General features: G+C 37.8%; 1 protein-coding gene across 1 annotated transcript in view; it reads left to right on the top strand.

Annotated features, from left to right (window-relative positions):
- The window catches only part of DNAH12 (dynein axonemal heavy chain 12), a 169930-nt gene continuing 149719 nt past the window's right edge, over nucleotides 1-20211 (top strand). Inside the window, exons 1-12 of the mRNA XM_029917884.1 lie at nucleotides 1-50; nucleotides 1200-1378; nucleotides 8013-8094; nucleotides 8280-8306; nucleotides 11544-11733; nucleotides 12753-12825; nucleotides 13597-13755; nucleotides 13961-14156; nucleotides 15941-16129; nucleotides 16956-17112; nucleotides 18309-18400; nucleotides 19286-19464. Of these exons, the coding sequence (XP_029773744.1) occupies nucleotides 1209-1378; nucleotides 8013-8094; nucleotides 8280-8306; nucleotides 11544-11733; nucleotides 12753-12825; nucleotides 13597-13755; nucleotides 13961-14156; nucleotides 15941-16129; nucleotides 16956-17112; nucleotides 18309-18400; nucleotides 19286-19464 (1514 nt within the window). The 5' untranslated portion in view covers nucleotides 1-50; nucleotides 1200-1208. The remainder of the gene's footprint in view (nucleotides 51-1199; nucleotides 1379-8012; nucleotides 8095-8279; nucleotides 8307-11543; nucleotides 11734-12752; nucleotides 12826-13596; nucleotides 13756-13960; nucleotides 14157-15940; nucleotides 16130-16955; nucleotides 17113-18308; nucleotides 18401-19285; nucleotides 19465-20211) is intronic.

Raw genomic sequence — 20211 nt, 5'->3', positions numbered from 1 at the left:
CGTCACTATGGGGACACTAGAAGACTTGATCCTCCTCTAAAAGCGAGTGTGTACGTAAACCTATTTTCCAACAGATCCAAATTTCCAGTCTTGCAGTTTTCCACGACTTGAAGATCCCCTGATTCGCTGGGTTAGTTTCAAGGGAAGGCAGTTAGGTAAAAAAAATCTCATTCATCCACCCTCCACTCGTAATTAATTAGTAATAAACTGAGTAATGAATTATTGCGACAGGTGATCCTAATCTGTTGCCGCTGAGCAACTGCCTCACCCTGGCAACCTCTACCCAGTCTCTCCAGCCGCAACCGCGACAGTTTCCATGGCGACAACTTTGTTTGTAAGCTCCAGGCGACGGCCCAGCTGGTCCGGAGCGGTGTGATTCCCTGAGGTTTCACCCCTCGTTTTTCCTCTTCCTTTCACCTGAGGAGAAGCTAATTAATTGAACGTTTGCCTCTCGTCCGCGCAGCCCGGAAGTAGTGAAAACAATCAGATAGGTACTTTTGTCCTCAGCTTTTCTCTTCCCTCTTCTCCCAGAGCCGAAGATCTCTAATTGGGTGCCGGCAGAAATAATCTCATTTCCAAAGCAGGAATCTCCGAATTCTGTGGGCGTTGGCGGCAAATGCAGGTGGTATCACAGTTAGTTGTTCAACATTTACATGGCATTTTAGATTTACTGCACGTTAAGTATGCCTGTTGTTGCTTGTATATCGTGTCATTTCCTAGGAAGGAGCAAGACTAAGATACAACATTGACGTTTAAAAATCTTAATGATGTCAAGCATCAGCTTTTTTTGGGAGAGGGATTATACCAGAACAACTGGATTTTGTGGTGGTGGTGCTGGTGATGGTGGTGGTTTGCATTTTAGGGAACAATTCCAACCCAGGATATCAGAACTGAAGGGGTATTTAGAGAGTATCTAATCCAGTTCCTTAATTTCATCCCTGGGGAAACTGACACCCTAACTGGGAAGTGACAGGGGTCATGTCTTTGTAGCAAGTGGATTGTGGAGCTGTAACAAGAATCCCTCCCATTTGCCTCAGCTGTCATTTAGACTAACACCAAACTTGGGAGGAAGGTCTCAAAAGGTCTGGAATTTTTAAAATTGATATCTAAGATATGTTATGACTATATCAAGGCTAAGATTTACAATAACGGCTTTTTGGGCTTTTTCTTCTTGGAGTATAAAGTATTTTAATCTTTAGGAGACCAAGATGTTGGATGAAAACAAAGCTGCCATTGCAGCAGAAAAGGAAGCTCTGAACTTGAAGTTGCCTCCTATCGTGCGCCCCCCTGAAAACATAGGTGTTGACACCCCAGCACAAAGTAAACTGCTGAATTACAGAAGATCTAAGGAGCAGCAGAAGACAATTAATCAGTTAGTGTAAGTAGTGTATTGGGAAATAAGTCTTCTTTGGAATTCAAGTGAAATAGTTTGTGTTCATATTCTCATAAAAAAGCTTTAGGAGTGCCTGGGTGGCTCAGTCAGTTAAGCATCCAGCTTCGGCTCAGGTCATGATCTCATGGTTCTTGGGTTTGAGCTCCGTGTAGGACTCTGTGCTGACAGCTAGCTCAGAGCGTGGAGCCTGTTTCAGATTCTGTGTCTCCCTCTCTCTCAGACCCTCCCCTGCTCATGCTGTCTCTCTGTCTCTCAAAAATAAATAAAAAACATTAAAAAAAAAAAAAGCTTTAACTATGTAGGTTGTTAATGGGCAAATGTTCAGTCAGGGAAACAATTTGAAAAGTAATCACAATAGCAAATGTTATATATCACTATATATATATATATCTGTCTCTTATATGTCACTATTTATAGTCAGTATATCTATATATCTAACATGTTATATATATGTCACTGTATCTATAGCTAATATGGTGCTTAAGCTGATCACTACTTATTCTAGGCATTGTTTTTATCACTTCACCTGCACTTCTCACAACACCCTATAAAATGATTAAATATATAAATGTAGTCTACTCAGTGTTTTAGTTCACTTAGAGAATAAAGAACGAGGTGACTTAGGAGTTACACGTTGTTCTTACTCCAAAACCTGTCATCATCTAACATTGTTATGTTGATCTACTTGCAGTTCCAGGAGTGTATTATATTTTTCACAGTTTAGAGAAAAAATAAATTTCATAATTGCTCCCTGCAGTTTCCTTCACTGGAAAGTAATTTATACTAGTTCTTCAAAGCTTAGTTTTTGGATCATCTCCTCTGGAAAGTAGTCTGCTAATCCCCTTTGTACGGCATAAAGCTGTACATAAAGTGTACGTATTTCTCTTACATCAATTTATTTCGCAGATATTAACTACTTACTGTGACACAGACATTGTGCTTGTTACTAGGGAGGCCAGCCATAGAGAATACAACAGAAGGGAGTCTTTAAGATACTGATATTCTAGTGGGAGGAGACAGACAATTAACATTTAAAAACAAACAAATGTAAAATCAAAAAGAGTACGTTAACCTTTCAAGTGGTGTTGAGTACTAGGAAGATACAAGATTGTGAGAAAGGGAAGGTGTTCCTAGGAACATCACTGGGAAGTCCTGTGGAGATGATATTTAAGTAGAAATCTAGGGGCACCTGGGTGGCTCAGTCAGTTAAGCCTTCAACATCGGCTCAGGTCATGATCTCACTGTCCGTGGGTTCCAGTCCCGCGTCGGGCTCTGTGCCGACAGCTAGCTCAGAGCCTGGAGCCTGCTTCTGATTCTGTGTCTCCCTTTCTCTCTGCCCCTACCGCTCATACTCTGTCTCAAAAATAAATAAAAAATTAAAAACAAAATTTAAGTAGAAATCTAAAGAATAGGAAGTTTTTCATTTAAATAAGCATGAGAGCAACCCTCTAGTAAAGGGGATAGCAAGCATTGAAAGCCCTGGAATATGAATGCTTTTGCATGTCCTGGGAGCTGACAGAGGCCAGTGTCACTAGAGTATCAGGGGCCTGGGGAAGAGCGATATCGGGTACAGGTGGAGAGAAAGGTGGGGGCAGATTGCGAAAGGTTTTGTAAACCATGATAATGAATTCAGATTTCACTTTAAATACAATGGAAGCCATTGAAATGTTTTAAACTGGGACATGACATGAAATTCACCCTGGCTATTAAGAATAGACTAAGGTGGGGAAGGGGAGAGAGCAAGAGTAGTAGGAAAAAAGGAGACCAGGTAGAATGCTTTTGTAGTAGCAGAGATGAGAGCTTACAGTGGCTGGATAAGGCTGGAAACAGTGCAGGAGGAGAGAAGTAGATTTGCAGGGGATAGGTTTGGATCTAGAATCTGTAGGACTTCTTATGGATGTAACACTACCATCCACCTGGTAAAAAAAAAAAATTACAAGGCAGGTGGTAGTGTTTATATCTGTAAAGAATCAGAGGTCCAGGAGATTAGTGAGATATTCTTTGAAGTTGAGGTGCTTATGTGACATCTAAGGGGAAATATGTTAAGCAAGCATCTGGGTATATAAGAGTAAAGGCCTAGGCTAAAGATACAAATTTTGGAATCAACAGAATGTAGATGGTTGTTAAAGCTATGGGGAATATTTCAAATCACCTAGAGAGAGTAATCATTGAGAGGAGAAAGGCCCAGAACTAAACTTCTAGGATGGAGCTAGAATGTATTATGCTAAGTGAAATAAGCCAGAAAAGACATACCATATGATTTCACTCATATGTGGAATTTAAGAAACAAAACAGATGAAGAAGGTAGAAAAAAGGAGGAGAGAGGGAAACAAATCTCAAGAAACTCTTAATGACAGAACAAACTGAGGGTTGATGGAAGAAGGTGGGGGGGATGGGCTCGATGGGTGATGGGCACTAAGGAGGGCACTTGTTGGGATGAGCGCTGGGTATTGTATGTAAGTGGTGATGAATCACTGAATTCTCTTCCTGAAACTAGTATTGCACTGTGTTAACTAACTAAAAATTAAGTAGAAAATTGAAAAAAAAGTATTATAATATATTTAAATCTTCAGTACAGAAGGGTCAATCAACAAATAGATTGAGGAACTATGACTTCCTCAACTACGCAGTGTATTATTGTTTTTTAGTTACCATTCTCTTCTACTTACTTTCACATGCTTAAGCACAGAGATCTCTCTTGAATGTAAATTAAAAATAAATAAATTTTAAAAATCATTATTGCATTATATGCTAACTTGGATGTAAATTAAAAATAAGTTAATTAATTAAAAAAAGGCAGCGATCTCAACAAAAAAGCAGTATCTGGCATATTATTGTTGGTAATTGAATAAGTGAATAAGTAAAATTTTAAAATATATATGTATTTTTATTTGAGACAGAGCACGAGTGGGGGAGAGGGGCAAAGGGAGAGAGAGGATCTTTTTTTATTTCATGAATTTTTTAAATTTTATTTTCTGTTATAGTTTATTGTCAAGTTGGTTTCCATATAACACCAAGTGCTCATCCCAACAAGTGCCCTCCTCCATGCCCATTACCCCCCTTCCCCTCTTCTCTACCCGCATCAGCCTTCAGTTTGTTCTCAGTATTCAAGAGTCTCTCATGATTTGCCTCCCTCCCGCTCCCTAACTCTTTTTCCCCACTTCCCCTCCCCCTTGGTCCTCTGTTAAGTTTCTCCTGTTAGACTTATGAGTTAAAGCATATGGTATTTGTCCTTCTTTCTCTGACTTACTTCACTTAGCATAACACCCTCAAGTTCCATCCACTTTGCCACAAATGGCGATATTTCATTCTTTCTCATTGCCATGTAGTATTCCATTGTATAGATAAACCACATCTTCTTGATCCATTCATCAGGTGATGGACATTTCGGCTCTTTCCATGATTTGGCTATTGTAGAAAGTGCTGCTATGAACATTGGGGTACATGTGCTGCTATGCATCAGCACTCCTGTATCCCTTGGGTAAATTCCTAGCAGTGCTATTGCTGGGTCATAGGAGAGTTCTATTGTTAATTTCTTGAGGAACCTCCACACTGTTTTCCAGGGTGGCTGCACCAGTTTACATTCCCACCAACACGTAGGAGTATGTTTCTCCACATCTTTGCCAGCATCTATAGTCTCCTGATTTGTTCATTTTAGCCACTCCGACTGGCATGAGGTGGTATCTCAGTGTGGTTTTGATTTGTGTTTCCCTGATGATGAGTGACGCTGAGTATCATTTCATGTGTCTGTTGGCCATCTGGATGTCCTCTTTGGAGAAGTGTCTGTTCATGTCTTCTTCCCATTTCTTCATTGGATTACTTGTTTTTTGGGTGTGGAGTTTGGTGAGTTCCTTATAGGTTTGGGATCTAGCCCTTTATCCAATATGTCATTTGCAACTATCTTTTCCCATTCTGTTGGTTGCCTATTAGTTTTACTGATTGTTTCCATTGCCATGTAGAAGCTTTTTGTCTTGATGAGGTCCCAGTCATTCATTTTTGCTCTTGATTCCCTTGCCTTTGGGGATGTGTCGAGTAGGAAATTGCTGTGGTTGGGTCAAGAAGGTTGTTTCCTGCTTTCTCCTATAGGGTTTTGATGGTTTCCTGTCTCACATTGAGGTCCTTCATCCATTTTGAGTTTATTTTTGTTTATGGTGTAAGAAAATGGTCTAGTTTCATTCGTCTGCATGTTGCTGTCCAGTTCTCCTAGCACCACCTGCTAAAGAGGCAGTCTTTTTTCCATTGGATACTCTTTCCTGCTTTGTCAAAAATTAACAAAGAAATGGAGAAACATTCCATGCTCATGGATTGGAAGAATAAATATTGTGAAAATGTCATTACTACCCAAAGCAATCTACACATTCAATGCAACCCCAATCAAAATTGCACCAGCGTTCTTTGCAAAGCTAGAACAAACTATCCTAAAATTTGTATGGAACCACAAAAGACCCCAAATAGCCAAAGTAATATTGAAGAAGAAAACCAAAATGGAGGCATCACAATCTCAGACTTTAGCCTGTACTACAAAGCTGTAGTCATCCAGACAGCATGGTATTGGCACAAAAACAGACATGTAGACCGATGGAATAGAATGGAGAGCTCAGAATTGGATCCACAAATGTATGGCCAATTAATCTTTGTGAAAGAGAGAATTGTAAGCGGGCCCCATGCTCAGTGCGAAGCCTGATGTGCAGGACTCAATCCCACCACCCTGGGATCATGACCTAAGCTGAAATCAAGAGTCAGACACTCAACTGCTCCACCCAGGCACCCTGAATAAATGCATTTTTAAAAGAGGAACTTAATTCTTATACTTTGTATAGACATTTAAGTAGTACCCCTCTCATTTTGGTGCTTAATAAAAAAAAGTAGTGTCTCAAAACTACCTTAAGCATAGTGCTTTATTAATACTGAGATTAGACTTGCCATTGTTTATTTAGGGAAAATGTGTTTGCAATTAAAGTTTTTTTTATACCAGAAACACTTTTTTTTCCTGGAAGACTGTGGATTTTGTTTCTCCATCTCTTCCTACCTCTACCTATTAGGCAATAGGAATATAGATTCCCCTGTGCCTAAGATGGGGTGAAGTCTGTTGATAAGAGTTCCTGGACTGAGATACGAGGTAAGTTATCCTGGGTGGAACTGGACACCTCCTGTGACCAGTAGCTGAGACTACTTGGCTGAGACAAAATCATTTTGTAGCTTTCCAGAGTCCCAGGAATAAGTTGCTTCTTCCTGGTCACTATCTCCATCTTTATTCAGACCAGCCTTTCTCTCCTTCACTGCACTGTACTGTGTGGTTTCTCACACAGTCCTTTGAAATGATCCAATTTTTGTTTATTTATTTGTTTTTGATTGTCAACATACAAAGTAATAACAGGCAGGGAAAGAAAGGCTCACTTTTATGTTCTTCCCAACTCTTTGTATTTATAGCCAGTAGGAGAAAACACACTCCAGGAAACTGTTGCTATCTTAAAGATGGCTTTTCTTTTTTCTTTTTTTTTTTTTCAATATTTTATTGTCAAGTTGTTTTCCATAAGATGGCTTTTCTTATATAAAGAGCTCAAGGAGGTCAAGCATATTTTTGCTAGGATAATTAAAGTGCAAGTCAGTGAGAGCCAGCTAACATACTGAAGTATAAGGCAAATTCCTTGAAGGATGGATCACATAGAGCAAGGCTATTCAGGGAAATAATGATGGATGAAAGGAAGTCTGGCCAGCACCTTTGTGATTAATAAAGAAAAGAGGAAGGATGATATTCCAGCCACATTTTCTATTTCATGTGAAAAAGCCTTTGGAATTTTAGTTTAGTCAGGCTAAGTAAGATTCAACATGGAAATGAAGCTACTCAAAAAAACCAATTCAGGGGCTTCTGGCTGGTTAAGTCAGTAGAGCATGGGAACTCTTGATCTTGGGGTCAAGAGTTCAAGTTCCATGTTGGGCTTAGAGCCTAACTTAAAAAAAAAAAGCAAGTTCAGTCTTATGCTGCTTTAATAAATGTAGAATTCTAGAATGTGTGATAGAAAGTTTTCACTCTGCACTGATCAAACAACATCTTTAATTCTGGGGTCACACTTGGGATTCTGATGCCTCCCGTTTTGGTTTTCTTCTTCAATATTACTTTGGCTATTTGGGGTCTTTTGTGGTTCCGAACAAATTTTAGGATTGTTTGTTCTAGCTACAAGGAGAATGCCACTGCAATTTTTGGATTGGGATTGCATTGAATGTGTAGATTGCTTTGGGTAGTATTGGCATTTTAACCATATTTATTCTTCCAATCCATGAGCATGGAACGTTTTTCCATTTCTTTGTGTATTCTTCAGTTTCCTTCAGAAGTTTCTATAGTTTTCAGCATACAGATCTTTTACATCTTTGGTTAGGTTTATTCCTAGGTATTTTATGGTTCTTGATGCAATTGGAAATGGGCTTAATTTCTTCATACCTCTTTCTGTTGCTTCATTATTGGTATATAGAAATGTAACCGATTTCTGGACATGGATTTTGTACCCTGTGACTTTGCTGAATTCATGTATCAGTTTTAGCCGCCTTTTGGTGGAGCCTTTAGAGTTTTCCATATAAAGTATCATGTCAGAGTCAGACTTTTTTTAACTATAAATTTCAGAATTGATGGAGTCAAAAGAAGTTTAGACAGAACACTGGATAAAAGAATACCTCCAACAATGGAACCAGATTATCCTCCAACTGTAAGTTTATGTTTTCTCTTTAAAAAGTTTATCCTATACAATTTTAATTCTTAATTATTTTAAGCCAATCTCAACATAACTAGTATTTTTAAGAAAATAATACATATACATAATACACACATTTAAATCACTTAGAATTTTTTTCTCATTGAGTTAATTATGTCTTATTTGTTTGCTTTTGACAGATGACCAGTGAAATTAAGAAGAAAGGAGTGAGTTCAATTTTTTGTATTTCTTGTTTTGAAAATGTTTAAAGAAATTATTACAAAGTAGCTCCTTCTATGACCATCTGCTAATAAGACCCATTCTAGAAGAAAAAAAAATTTTAGAAACTGAGATTTTATTTTTCTGTGCCAAAAGGAACAAGCATGTCATGGATGGCAGTATGAGTTTTAAGAGTTATGTTTTTGTTGCCATTTGTTATTTGAGGATTAGTTGTAAATGTTTTAGTTATTATTTCAAAAACTTAAAAAAAAGTTGCAGTTATAAAGGAAATGTGTTTCCCTTTTCATTGTTCTAATATTGATATAATGATGACTATTTATTGAGAATCTCAGGGTGCTAGACACATGGTAGGTGCTAGATTTAAAAAGTGGCACTGACTGCATGGGTGACAACATGGGCCTGTGGTATAATTGGTGGATGATGATACCATGTGAAATGTATTTAACAGAAAAGGATTTGGAAACTTATGGAGCTGGCTACACAAGAAAGAAATCCATGAAGCATGTTCCCGGATGGGAACAGGCTTTCCAAGTCTCTTCAAATTCTCATTGGGAATGGAGGGCTCAGCATACCTCCCTGTATTGAGGGTCTTTTGGAGAACCTAATTTTATCTACTCAGTTTTTCCTTTCCTTTCCTTTCCTTTCCCTTTCCCTTTCCCTTTCCTTCTCCCTTCACTTTCTCCCTCCCAACTTTTCTGGAGACTTTGGCTCTGTATTTGCCTCTTTTCTAGATATAAGAACTGATAGAAAGCATTCATAAATATTTAACATGAGGTCGAGTGAACTGCAAGATGTATCTTGTATATGCACTTAGCATCCTCACTCTTTGTCCAAGGTCTTGCCCTCTAGTGTCTTACAATCTAAAAAGACAGGTGGGTGTGAAACAGTCCCTCACTACTGAACCCTCTGCTCTGGGTAACCTGGCAGGTAGGAACTCCACTTCTTCATCATTAAAGTCAACAGTGACCGCTAATTGGCAAATCCAAGGGACTTTTTTTTTCAATATCAAGTCAACTTCCAGCTGACTTTTCAAAAATGATTTTACTTTTAAATAATTGGACACATGGATCAGTGGAGTAAATGGTCCAGAGTAGACCTACATGAATACAGCTGGCGGATTTTTGACAAAGTGCAAAAATTAATTAAACAGGAGTGTTTTCAACAAATGGAGTGGAGCAATTTGACATCCATGAAAAAATAAAACAAATAAAAAACAACAACAAAAAAACCCCAAACCTCAGCCTAAACATCACACCTTGTACAAAAATTGCTAAAATTAGATCATAGATTTAAATGTAAAACATAGCTATTTATTTTATTTTTATTTCTTTAATTTTTAAAACATGTTTATTTATTTTTGAGACAGAAAGACAGAGTGTGAGGAAGGATGTGGCAGAGAGAGAGGGAGACACAGAATCCAAAGCAGGCTCCAGGCTGTCAGCACAGAGTCTGAAGCAGGGCTCAAACTCATGAACCTCGAGATCATGGCCTGAGTCGAAGTCGGCCACTTAACCAACTGAACCACCCAGGTGCCCCACCATAAAACTATTTAAAAAACTTTAGGGTCACCTAGGTGAATTAATTAAGCATCGAACTTTGGCTCAGGTCATGATCTCATGGTTTGGTTCCTGAGTTCAAGCCCCACATTAGGCTCACTGCTGTCATGCAACTCTTGATCTCAGGGTTGTGAGTTTGAGCCCCACCTTGGGTGTAGAGATTACTGAAGCTTTTTAGAAGCAAACAAAGAGCTAAGCAGAGTCTTCAAACTGAAACAAAAAGTATAGCCCACAAAAGAAAAAAACCAATAAAGTATATTTCATCAAAATTAAAAACTATCGCTGCGTGAAAAACCTTGTGGTTGTGTGTTTTTTTTTTAATGTTTATTTATTTTGAGAGAAAGAGAGTGAGTGCAGGTAGGGGAAGGGCAGAGAGAGAAAGGGAGAGAGAATCCCAAGCAGGCACCGAGCTGTCAGTGCAGAGCTCACCTCTGGGTTCTGTCTCATGAACCGTAAGATCATGACCTGAGCTGAAATGAAGAATTGGACGCTTACCTGTCTGAGCCACTCAGGCCCCCCTATTTTTTGTTTTTCAATGCTGTATTCCTGGGGCTCCTGGATGGCTCAGTCGATTGAGCATCTCACTTTGGCTCAGGTCTTGAGTTCAGGGTTCACAGGTTCAAGCCCTGCATTGGGTTCTATGCTAACAACTCAGAGCCTGGGGCCTGCCTCTGATTCTGTGTCTCCCTCTCTCTCTGTCCCTCCCCCACTCATGCTCTGTCTCACAAAAATAAATAAACTTTTAAAAAAATTAAAAAAAAACAATACTGTATTCCTTATTCAGGGAGTCCCAACAAGCTTGCATGTTAAATTCATAGTACACTCTTAATTATTAAAGATAACCTAATTGATTTCTATTGTATATTTAAGATTCTGCATTTATATGTATTTTTTAAAACATTTATTCATTTTTGAGAGACAGAGACAGAGCATGAGTAGAGAAGGGCCAGAGAGAGAGAGAGAGAGACAGACAGATAGACAGATAGCTGTCAGCACAGAGCCCTAAGCGGTGCTCAAACTCACAAACTGTGGGATCATGACCTGAGCCACAGTCGGATGCTAAACCCCCTGAATCACCCCGGCATCCCAGCATTTATAGGTATTTTAATATGGAAAATCTTCAACTCTAACCCTGGTTTGAGTGAAGAGTTAATGACAAGATTACTTTTCTCAAGTATAAAATGCAGATTTAAGTGCGGGGGGGGGGGGAACACCCTGATAATACTTTTAATTAATCAACTTGATTAATATTCTAAAATACTTAATAATGTTCACCTATAATTTATTGCTATTATTTCCTGACATTCTTGGCTATTTTATCAATTGTGACTTAGTACCTTTGTGCTGGGTGCATATTTGACAATTTTGACTGCTTAATGAATTAATGCTAAGTATTTTGATGTTTCAGTGGATAATATGTGGCATACCCAGCTTCCCTAGCCCAATTTCCAATTCTTATTCATTTAATAAATATATACTGAGTACTTAAAAAAATGGTTCCTTTGAAGGTCATAATTTTGAGTAGAGTGTTTTTATTCTGAAAACATGTTATTTTTCAGAATGCTTCTATTCTAAAAAAATATGTTGTCTTGGAAAGACAGAGCTCAAGAGTTATACTGATATACTACATCACTTAGAATGCTTAACTTTTTCTTATTACATTCTCAGTTCAACTATATTCATATGAAGCAATATGTAGAAAGCAGTCCTATAGTGCCTATTCAGCAGGAATGGCTGGATCACATGGTAATGCTGATCCCTGAGTCTTTAAAGGAAGGGAAAGAAAGAGAAGAACTCCTTGGAAGTCTCATAGATGAGGTGTCAAGTGACTTTGAGAGAAGCATGAAGAGATACCTGGGTAAGAGCATTTAACACGTGCCAAGCTTCTTTTGCTTTTGTTTCCACCCCTTCAGTCAAAAGTAGAAATATGAATAATGAATAATTTATATATGTAGCTATATGTATTTCTTAGATACTATTTTTATTTAAAGTTTTTATTTTGAGCTTATAATCTAGTCAAAAATCTTTGTAATTTAAGGGAAATTTTATGATTTTTTTCTGTCCTTATTAGCTAAGAGCTTTTTGATTTTTCTCTTTCTCTTTATGGTTGTAGCTACACTGTTTACAGGATTGTAAAAAAAATTAGCGTGTTTAGAGAAATTTATTTAAAAAATTTTTTTTAACATTTATTTATTTTTTAGAGGCAGAGAGACAGAGCGTGAACAGGGGCAGGGCATAGAGAGAGTGGGAGACACAAAATCGAAGCAGGCTGCAGGCTCCAAGCTCCCAGCACAGAGCCCAATGCGGGGCTCAAACTCATGAACAGTGAGATCATGACCTGAGCCAAAATCAGATGCTTAACCAACTGAGCCACCCAGGCGCCCCTATGTGTTTAGGAAGATTTATTAGGGATTTAATACTTGCAATTTTTATTGGTGAAGTTTTTTTTAATGTTTATTTATTTTGTGTGTGAGAGAGAGAGAACAAGCAGGAGAGGGGCAGAGAGAGAGAATCCCAAGCAACTCATGCTATCAGCGCAGAGACCGATGCAATGCTCCATCTCAGGAACCATGAGAACATGACCTCGGCCAAAATCAAGAGTCAGATGCTCAATGACTAAGCCACACAGGCATCCCTGGAATAAATTTTCTTAAGTGGCCTTTGAGTAGACAGAATGCAAAAAAACCTGAAAACTTAAAGCTTTACTGTATCTGAATCCACCCCCAAAGTAACACCAAAATAGTGCCAAGAAAGGATTTTCTTTCTTATAATCACTTTAATGTCCAATAAGCTATATTATCTAATATGAAAAGTTAGAAAGTTTGAGTAGGACTTGTGAGGGTTTTCAAGAAATGTTAATACATATATGTATTTTAGTGAGGAGTGTTCTCGTGAAACCTCCAGTTAAATGGCTTGAAGATGAAGGAGGCCCTTTACCTGAATCCCCTATGTGAGTAAATTATTTTAAAAACAGTATTGCATTTAGGTTTTGATAACAGGTTGAAAATAAGCTGATTTAATATTTAAGTCTAGAATTGTGAGGCTCAAAGTTATTTTGGATACATCTAAAGAATAGCACTACTGTGGTAGTATTTTTGCTCTAAAGTTGGCTATTTGCTGCTTACACAAGGATGTATAGGTCAACTTGGCCATAAGTAAGCTTTGGTGTATGTATGCCAGACAGATTTCTTCATCTCTTCCCACTCCTGAGTTTGTTTATGCATGCCCGGGGTAACTGAGCCAGAGCACAGTGGAAGTTAGCAAGGCACTCATACCTGGCCCATCAGTCTGTCCTCTCTGAAGATAATGCCCTTTCTTTTTTTTTTTTTTTTAATGTTTATTTATTTATTTTGAGAGAGAGAGTGCACTGCATGTGAGCAGAGGAGGGGCAGAGGGAGAGAGGGAGAGAGAATTCCAAGCAGTGCTGCTCTCTGTCAGCAGACAGCCTGACTTGGGGCTCGATCCCATGAACTGTGAGATTATGACTTAAGCTGAAATCAGGAGTTGGGTGCTTAACCTACTGAGCCACGCAGGCACCCCAATAATACACTTTTAAGATATTGATGCCTTCTTATTACATGCATGTCTTCTAAAGCTTTGATCATTGACCACATTTCCCAGTCTTCTTGCTTTAATATTAATTCCATGTCATAACTATTATTTCCTAAACGTTAGAGGGTGTTGTTTGAATCCTGCTTGATGTGGTGTTTTGCTTTTCCAGAGGACTGGATTATTCCAAGCCTTGGCATTCTAGCTATCTGCAGGCAAGGAGTCAAATATTAGCTAATTTGCATATTGTTCATCCAACTATGAAAATATTACTGGACCTTGGTTATTCGACGTTTACCAATACAGTTTTGCTAAATTTAACAGGAATTAGGTAAAAATCTCATATTTATTAATTAACATTTAAGATTTGAATATCTCCTGATTGAGTCTTTATATTTTGACTATAGACATTTTAAGTTGATGAATCTTGAGAACTTTTCATTAAAAATTTTTTTTATCTTACTTTTTTCGACAATTGTGTATTAGGACCAATATTTATCATTTGCTTTAAATTATTTTTATATTCTCATAAATAGAGCTAAAGGGCCAATTGATTGTGAATCACTGAGAAATGATCTGTCAATACAAGCTAGAAAGGCAGAAGAGAAGATAATGAAAACATGGTATCCAAAGGTCATAAATCTTTTCACAAAGAAGGAGGCTCTAGAAGGTATCAAACCTGAAAAATGGGATGCATTTTATAACTGTGTTTCCACACTTATGTCAAATCAGGTAAATATATTTTATATGTCTTAAATGATAGTGTTATATTTTATTATTTAAAAATTTTTATTTCAATTATAATTAGTTAACATACAATATTAGTTTCAGTTGTACAGTACAGTGATTCAACACTTCCATATAACACCCAGTGCTCATCACAAGTGCATTCCTTAATCCCCATCACCTATTTCACCCATTCCCCCACCCATGTCCCCTCTGGTAACCACCAGTTCTCTTTAGTTAAGAGACTGTTTTTTGATTTGCCTCTCTGTCCCTCTCGTTTTTTCCCCCTCCTTTGCTCATTTGTTTAAATTCCACATCTGAGTGAAATTATATGGTATCAGTCCATCTCTGACTTATTTCACTTAGCGTAATACTCTTGCTAAGTCTACATCATTGCAAATAGCAACACTCATTCTCTTTTTTATGGCTGGATAATATCCCATTGCATGTCTATATACCATATCTTCCTTATCCATTCATCTATCTCTGGACACTTGGACTGCTTCCGTAATTTGGCTATTGTACATAATGCTGCTATAAACTTTGGAGTGCATGTAACACTTTTAATTAGTAATTTTGTATTCTTTGGGTAAATACCTAGTAGTGCAATTGCTGGATTATAAGGTAGTCCTATTTTTAACTTTTTGAGGAACCTCCATATTGTTTTCCAGAGTAGCTGCACCAGTTTGCATTGCCATCAACGGTGCAAGAAGGTTCCCATTTCTTCACATCCTCCCCAACACCTGTTGTTTCTTGTGTTTTTTATTTTATCCATTCTGACAGGTGGGAGATGGTATCTCATCGTGGTTTTAATTTGTATTTTCCTGATGAGGAGTGATGTTGAGCTCTTTTCATGTGCCTGCTAGCCATCGGTATGCCTTCTTTGGAAAAATGTCGATTCATGTGTTTGGCCCATTTCTTAATTGAATTATTCATTTTTGGGGTGTTGAATTTAAAACTGATGCTTTAGCTTATTATTTTATTTTATTAAATGTTTATTTCATTTTTGAGAGAGAGAGAGAGACAGCCTACACACAAGCAGGGAAGAGAGGCAGAGAGAGAGGGAGACATAGAATCTGAAGCAGGCTCCAGGCTCTGAGCTGTCAGCACAGAGCCTGACACCAGCCTCCAACTCATGAACTTTGAGATCATGACCTGCTCTGAAGTCCGATGCTAAACCAACTGAGCCACCCCTTATTGTGCATATTTCTAAGTTCCAGTGGCTTTACCCTCACCTGGTAATTTGCTGGAAACCCAGCCCTCCAGGTAGGGAAGAAGCCCTAATTTGTAGTGTTTGCCAATTTCCTGGTGGAAATATTCCCACAGTGTAATTTTCAAGCATACAAGGGTTTAGTAACTGGCTCACAAAATTCTTGAACACTTAACAATTGACCTTAGGAGCTGGGTTTAGCACACTTAACTGTCTCTCACCTCACGAGCGTGTCACCCCATGACACCCTCATTCTCAGGTGTCAGGCCTCTCCTCCCCTTCCCTTAGTCTTCACCTTGTTTAGTTTTCTGTCCCACAGAAAGTATTACTAAAGAATGTAGAAGATTCTGAGTTGCCATTTTAGGACTGTTGATAGTCTATAAAAAAATAGAAGTTTGCATATATCATTCTACTACATTTAGTAAGAACATATTATGCTGAATGAAGATAATTCTGAGGACTAAATAAATTGATAGGAAGAATTAATTATAGGTAATATCTCACTGTTTTTCAACTAAAGATTAAAAGGCTAAAGGTTAAATTTGTACTTTCTAAAATAATGGTAATTTATATCATGCAGCTAAAGGATTTCTTAAAGAGAACTGTAGAAGGATTTGTGAAGCTCTTTGACCAGGAAGATCAATGTGGGCTGCCAATATTTAGGATGGAGCTGACATTTGATGAGGATAAAATGGAGTTTTATCCTACCTTTCAAGATTTGGAAGATATTATTTTGGGTTTGGTAGAGCGAATAGCGGAAGCTTTGCAGGTATTTTGTCTTATTATCCACTGGCTTTCTTTATATGGGTCTCTTTCAATATTTTATTTTATTTTAATTATTATTGGTTTCTAAATATTTATTTATTTGGGGGAGAGTGCAAGTAGGAGAAGGAAAGAGAGAGGGGGCCAGAGGATCCAAAGCAGGCTCTGCACTAACAGGCTGACAGCAGCGAGCCTAATGTGGGGCTTGAGCTCATGAACCGTGAGATCACGATCTGAGCCAAAGTTGGACACTTAACCAAGATACCCACCGGCCCCCTCATTCAAAATTTTAAACTGAGTTGAGGTGCCTGGCTAGCTCAGTCGGTAGAGCATGAGACTCTTAAACTGAGTTGAAACTCTATAAAGTGGACATGTACATAAAATGTTGTAACTCTGTTTTATTTCTATCCTCCAAGTTATTTTAAATTAGAAAGTGCATTCTCTTTGATAAAATTTCCTGGCTGGAAATGATGTTTTTCCTTCTTAGAACTTTTATCGTAGTTATGAATTGGGATTTTGGTGCACATTTGATCTTCCCTATGTAGCTGTGGGCTTCTTAAGGACAAAATCCACCATCTTGTTTGTTCTTTGTACATTCTAATATAATCACTTAGATATAGTTGTTCAATAAAGACTTGTTGAATGACAGAAAACTAATTCAAGTTTTTATATTAGATTTCAAATACACAATTTAAAATCATTATTTTTCACCAAGTTATCTTTTTTGGACCACTGAAATATGAGAAGAATGTTTACAATTATAGTATACGATCTATGTATAGCCCAATGGCACACATACTGGTTTCATAAATTGTCATTTTAATTTTTATTAGAATGTCCAAACAGTTTCCTCTTGGCTCTCAGGAACTTCACCACCTGTTAATCTTGACACAGAACTTCCTGAACACGTGTTACAATGGGCTCTTACTACACTGAAGGCGGCAATACATCATAACTTAGAAGGTGCAAGACAACATTATGAGACATATGGTACATATGACATATATTATACCTTTTAATACCATTTTATTTTTGCTAGAAACTGGTCAGATATCTGGTTGTCTCGGGCTGTCCTGAAAGAGCAGGAAGAGCCAGAAGTGAGCATCGGCATGGCTTTTTGCAGAATCAAAGATCAAACCCAACCCAAGAAACTTGAATTCTGTTGTGCAGTCTAACGGGTGAATGTTAAATGGAACAGGGTGATAGAGCAAAAAGATAGAGAGAAGTCCTCCCTTGAAGGGGGTTTGGCATTCCTTTGCTAAAACTTGTAAGTAGTAAATAACTTAGAGGACCCAGGTGTCAGCCAAGAGTTGAGACCCAAAGCTTTTCCAGTCTTTAAGGGCTTCTCAAGTCCTTCTTCCTCCCAAAACCTTTTCCAATTGGTTTGATTCACTTACATTTTTTTCTTTTTTCTTTATATTTGAGGACAAGAGAGACAGAGCATGGTCAGGGAGGGGCAGAGAGAGAAACGAGACACAGAATCCGAGGCAGGTTCCAGTGTCTGAGCTATCAGCACAGAGCCTGACGCGGGGCTCTAACTCACGGACTGCAAGATCATTGCCTGAGCTGAAGTCGGATGCTTAACCCACTGAGCCACCCACGGGCCCCCATTTTTTTCTTCTTTGAATGTATAATGAATGTATAGTTTGAGTAGCTGTGCATTTAATTATAGTTTCCATTTCGTTTTTGAGTTTCTTATAGCATTTAGCATAATGCTGGATATGTGACAGGTGTTTAATAAATATTTGAAGGGGTCAAAAAAAAGATAGAAGATGTTGGAATAAGGAGAAAGCTAAATCAAGGGTTAAATCGAGATAATTTTGAAGAATAGTTTTGAAGAGACTGGAGCTCAGTTTTACAGTCTCCTCAAGTATGTACGGGGTCAGGATTGTTATTTGACACTCTTTGAATCTAAATATTCTATTAACTGGCTTATCGGTACCTCTGAGTTATTGTGAGATCAGTAGCATTCACTATTATCTTTATCTTAAAATGACATGTTTAACCTGGTTTGATTATTAGATCTATTTTATTTTATTCTATTTATTCCTATTAGTGTATGTTAATTCTCTATTAATAATATTTAATTGAATAGTCTATTCCTTTCCCTGATCATATCAACAAAGCACTTTATCTTTTTGAATGGGTCTTATTATTGAGATTTAAATTAGATTATTAATTTTCAGTTGAAAAATATAATTGGCTTATTGATGGGACTGCGGTTGAGCTGATAGAGACTTTCCAAGCAGAAGATCACACTTTTGATGAATACACAGAAGTAAGTGGTAATTCTGTGTTTTGTGAGTGCCTTTCAATTTCTTTTTAAAATTATGGTAGGTTTTTTTCCCCTGGACAGTAAATGCTTCAACTGAAGTTAATAGAATTTCTCATTCTGAATATCATTATAGTAAACTCATAGGTTCAATTCATAATATTTTATTTTATTATTTTATATTTTATTTTATCTTATCTTATCTTAGAAAGAGAGTAGAAGAGGGGGAGAGGGACAGAGGGAGAGAGGGGGAGACTCGTAAGCCTGCTCAGTGCTGAGCCTCACACAGGGCTCAATCCCACGACCTGTCGTTTACTGTCCTGAGAAGACACTCAACTGACTGCGCCACCCAGACGTTCCTCATCTCATAATTTCTTTAGTCATTCATTTACTTCTTCATTGCTTCAACAAAAATTTCATCATATTCAAACACCTTGCAAAGTTTTGGTGATGTTAAGATAAATAATACATGGACATTGTCCTCGGAAGCTTATATTTGGCCCGGAAGTCAGACATAGGAGTAACAAGTATGATATACAGAGATAGGTGCTGGGATGGAGGTGTGAAGCAGGTGTTGTGGAAGCACGGAAGAGGGAACGGTTGCTTCTGCTTCAGAAGATCGGTGAAGGTTCCTTGAAGAAGTGAAAAGGGAGTGAGGCTTTGAAGGAGATGTTTACAGGTACAGGGAACTGTAGCATGACCAAAATAGTTGAAGAATAGGTAACAAAGGAATGTAGAACATGGCAGATTTAGACTATGAAATTGGAACTGTAAGTGGGAGCTATGGGGGAAAAATATAGGGTATCTTTGCTCAACAGTCTGTACTTTGTTTTGAAAGTTTTAACTGTGTAAGTAATAACCATGGATCTGAGTTTTAAATGCTTTTTTAAGTTTATAGGAAGATTTCTCAGTCTCGCCTCAGAAATAATGCTTTTGCCTCAGTGGGTTCATTACCCTATGGTGCGTTTGGATTGTGAAGATTTGAAGACAGGCCTAACAAACAAAGCAAAAGCCTTTGCAAATATATTGTTAAATAACATAGCTTCAAAACATAGAAAAGAAAATGAAAGGTAAGTAGAATTAATTGCTAAACTTGGAATTATAAGGTTAAAAGAAATATTTTTCTAATGAAAACTCATGTTTAAAAGATTGGGGGTGCCTGGATGGCTCATTTGGAAGAGCATATGACTCCTGATCTCGGGGTTGTGAGTCTGAGACCCACGATGGGTGTAGAGATAACTAAAAATAAATATGTAAATTAAAAAATTAAAAACAATTTTTTAAGTGTTTGTTTATTTTTGAGACAGAGCCAGACAGAGTATGAGTGGGGGAGGATCAGAGAGAGAGAGAGAGAGAAGGAAAGAGACACAGAATCTGAAGCAGGATCCAGGCACAGAGCGTGATGTGGGGCTTGAACTCATGAACTGTGAGATCCTGACTGAGCTGAAGTCAGACGCTTAGCCTACTGAGCCACCCGGGTGCCCCAACTTAAAAAATTTTTTTTAAAGAAAGATGAAAAAATAAGTGCTTACAACTTTTTCTTCATAGCTGCCTCCTAAGGACTTTTCCTTTATAATCCCATTGATCTGGTTTTTGTTTGTTTGATATGGTTTGAGAATACTTTTGAGGAAACCTCAAAAGTTTTTGTTTTTTAAGAAACTGAAATAAACCAGTGTTTGGATACAAGCTGCATGAAAATGGAAAGACTATAGACTTTCAATGATATTGGGAAGATAGTGGATTGTTCCTGATCCCAATATGTACTTGTTGTCTTACATAACTTATTTTTATCATCTGTAAAATAGAAACAGCAATAC

The sequence above is a fragment of the Suricata suricatta genome, chromosome 12 (assembly GCF_006229205.1).
Source record: "Suricata suricatta isolate VVHF042 chromosome 12, meerkat_22Aug2017_6uvM2_HiC, whole genome shotgun sequence".
Classification (NCBI taxonomy): Eukaryota; Metazoa; Chordata; class Mammalia; order Carnivora; family Herpestidae; genus Suricata; species Suricata suricatta.
This window is presented reverse-complemented; position numbering and strand designations above follow the sequence as displayed.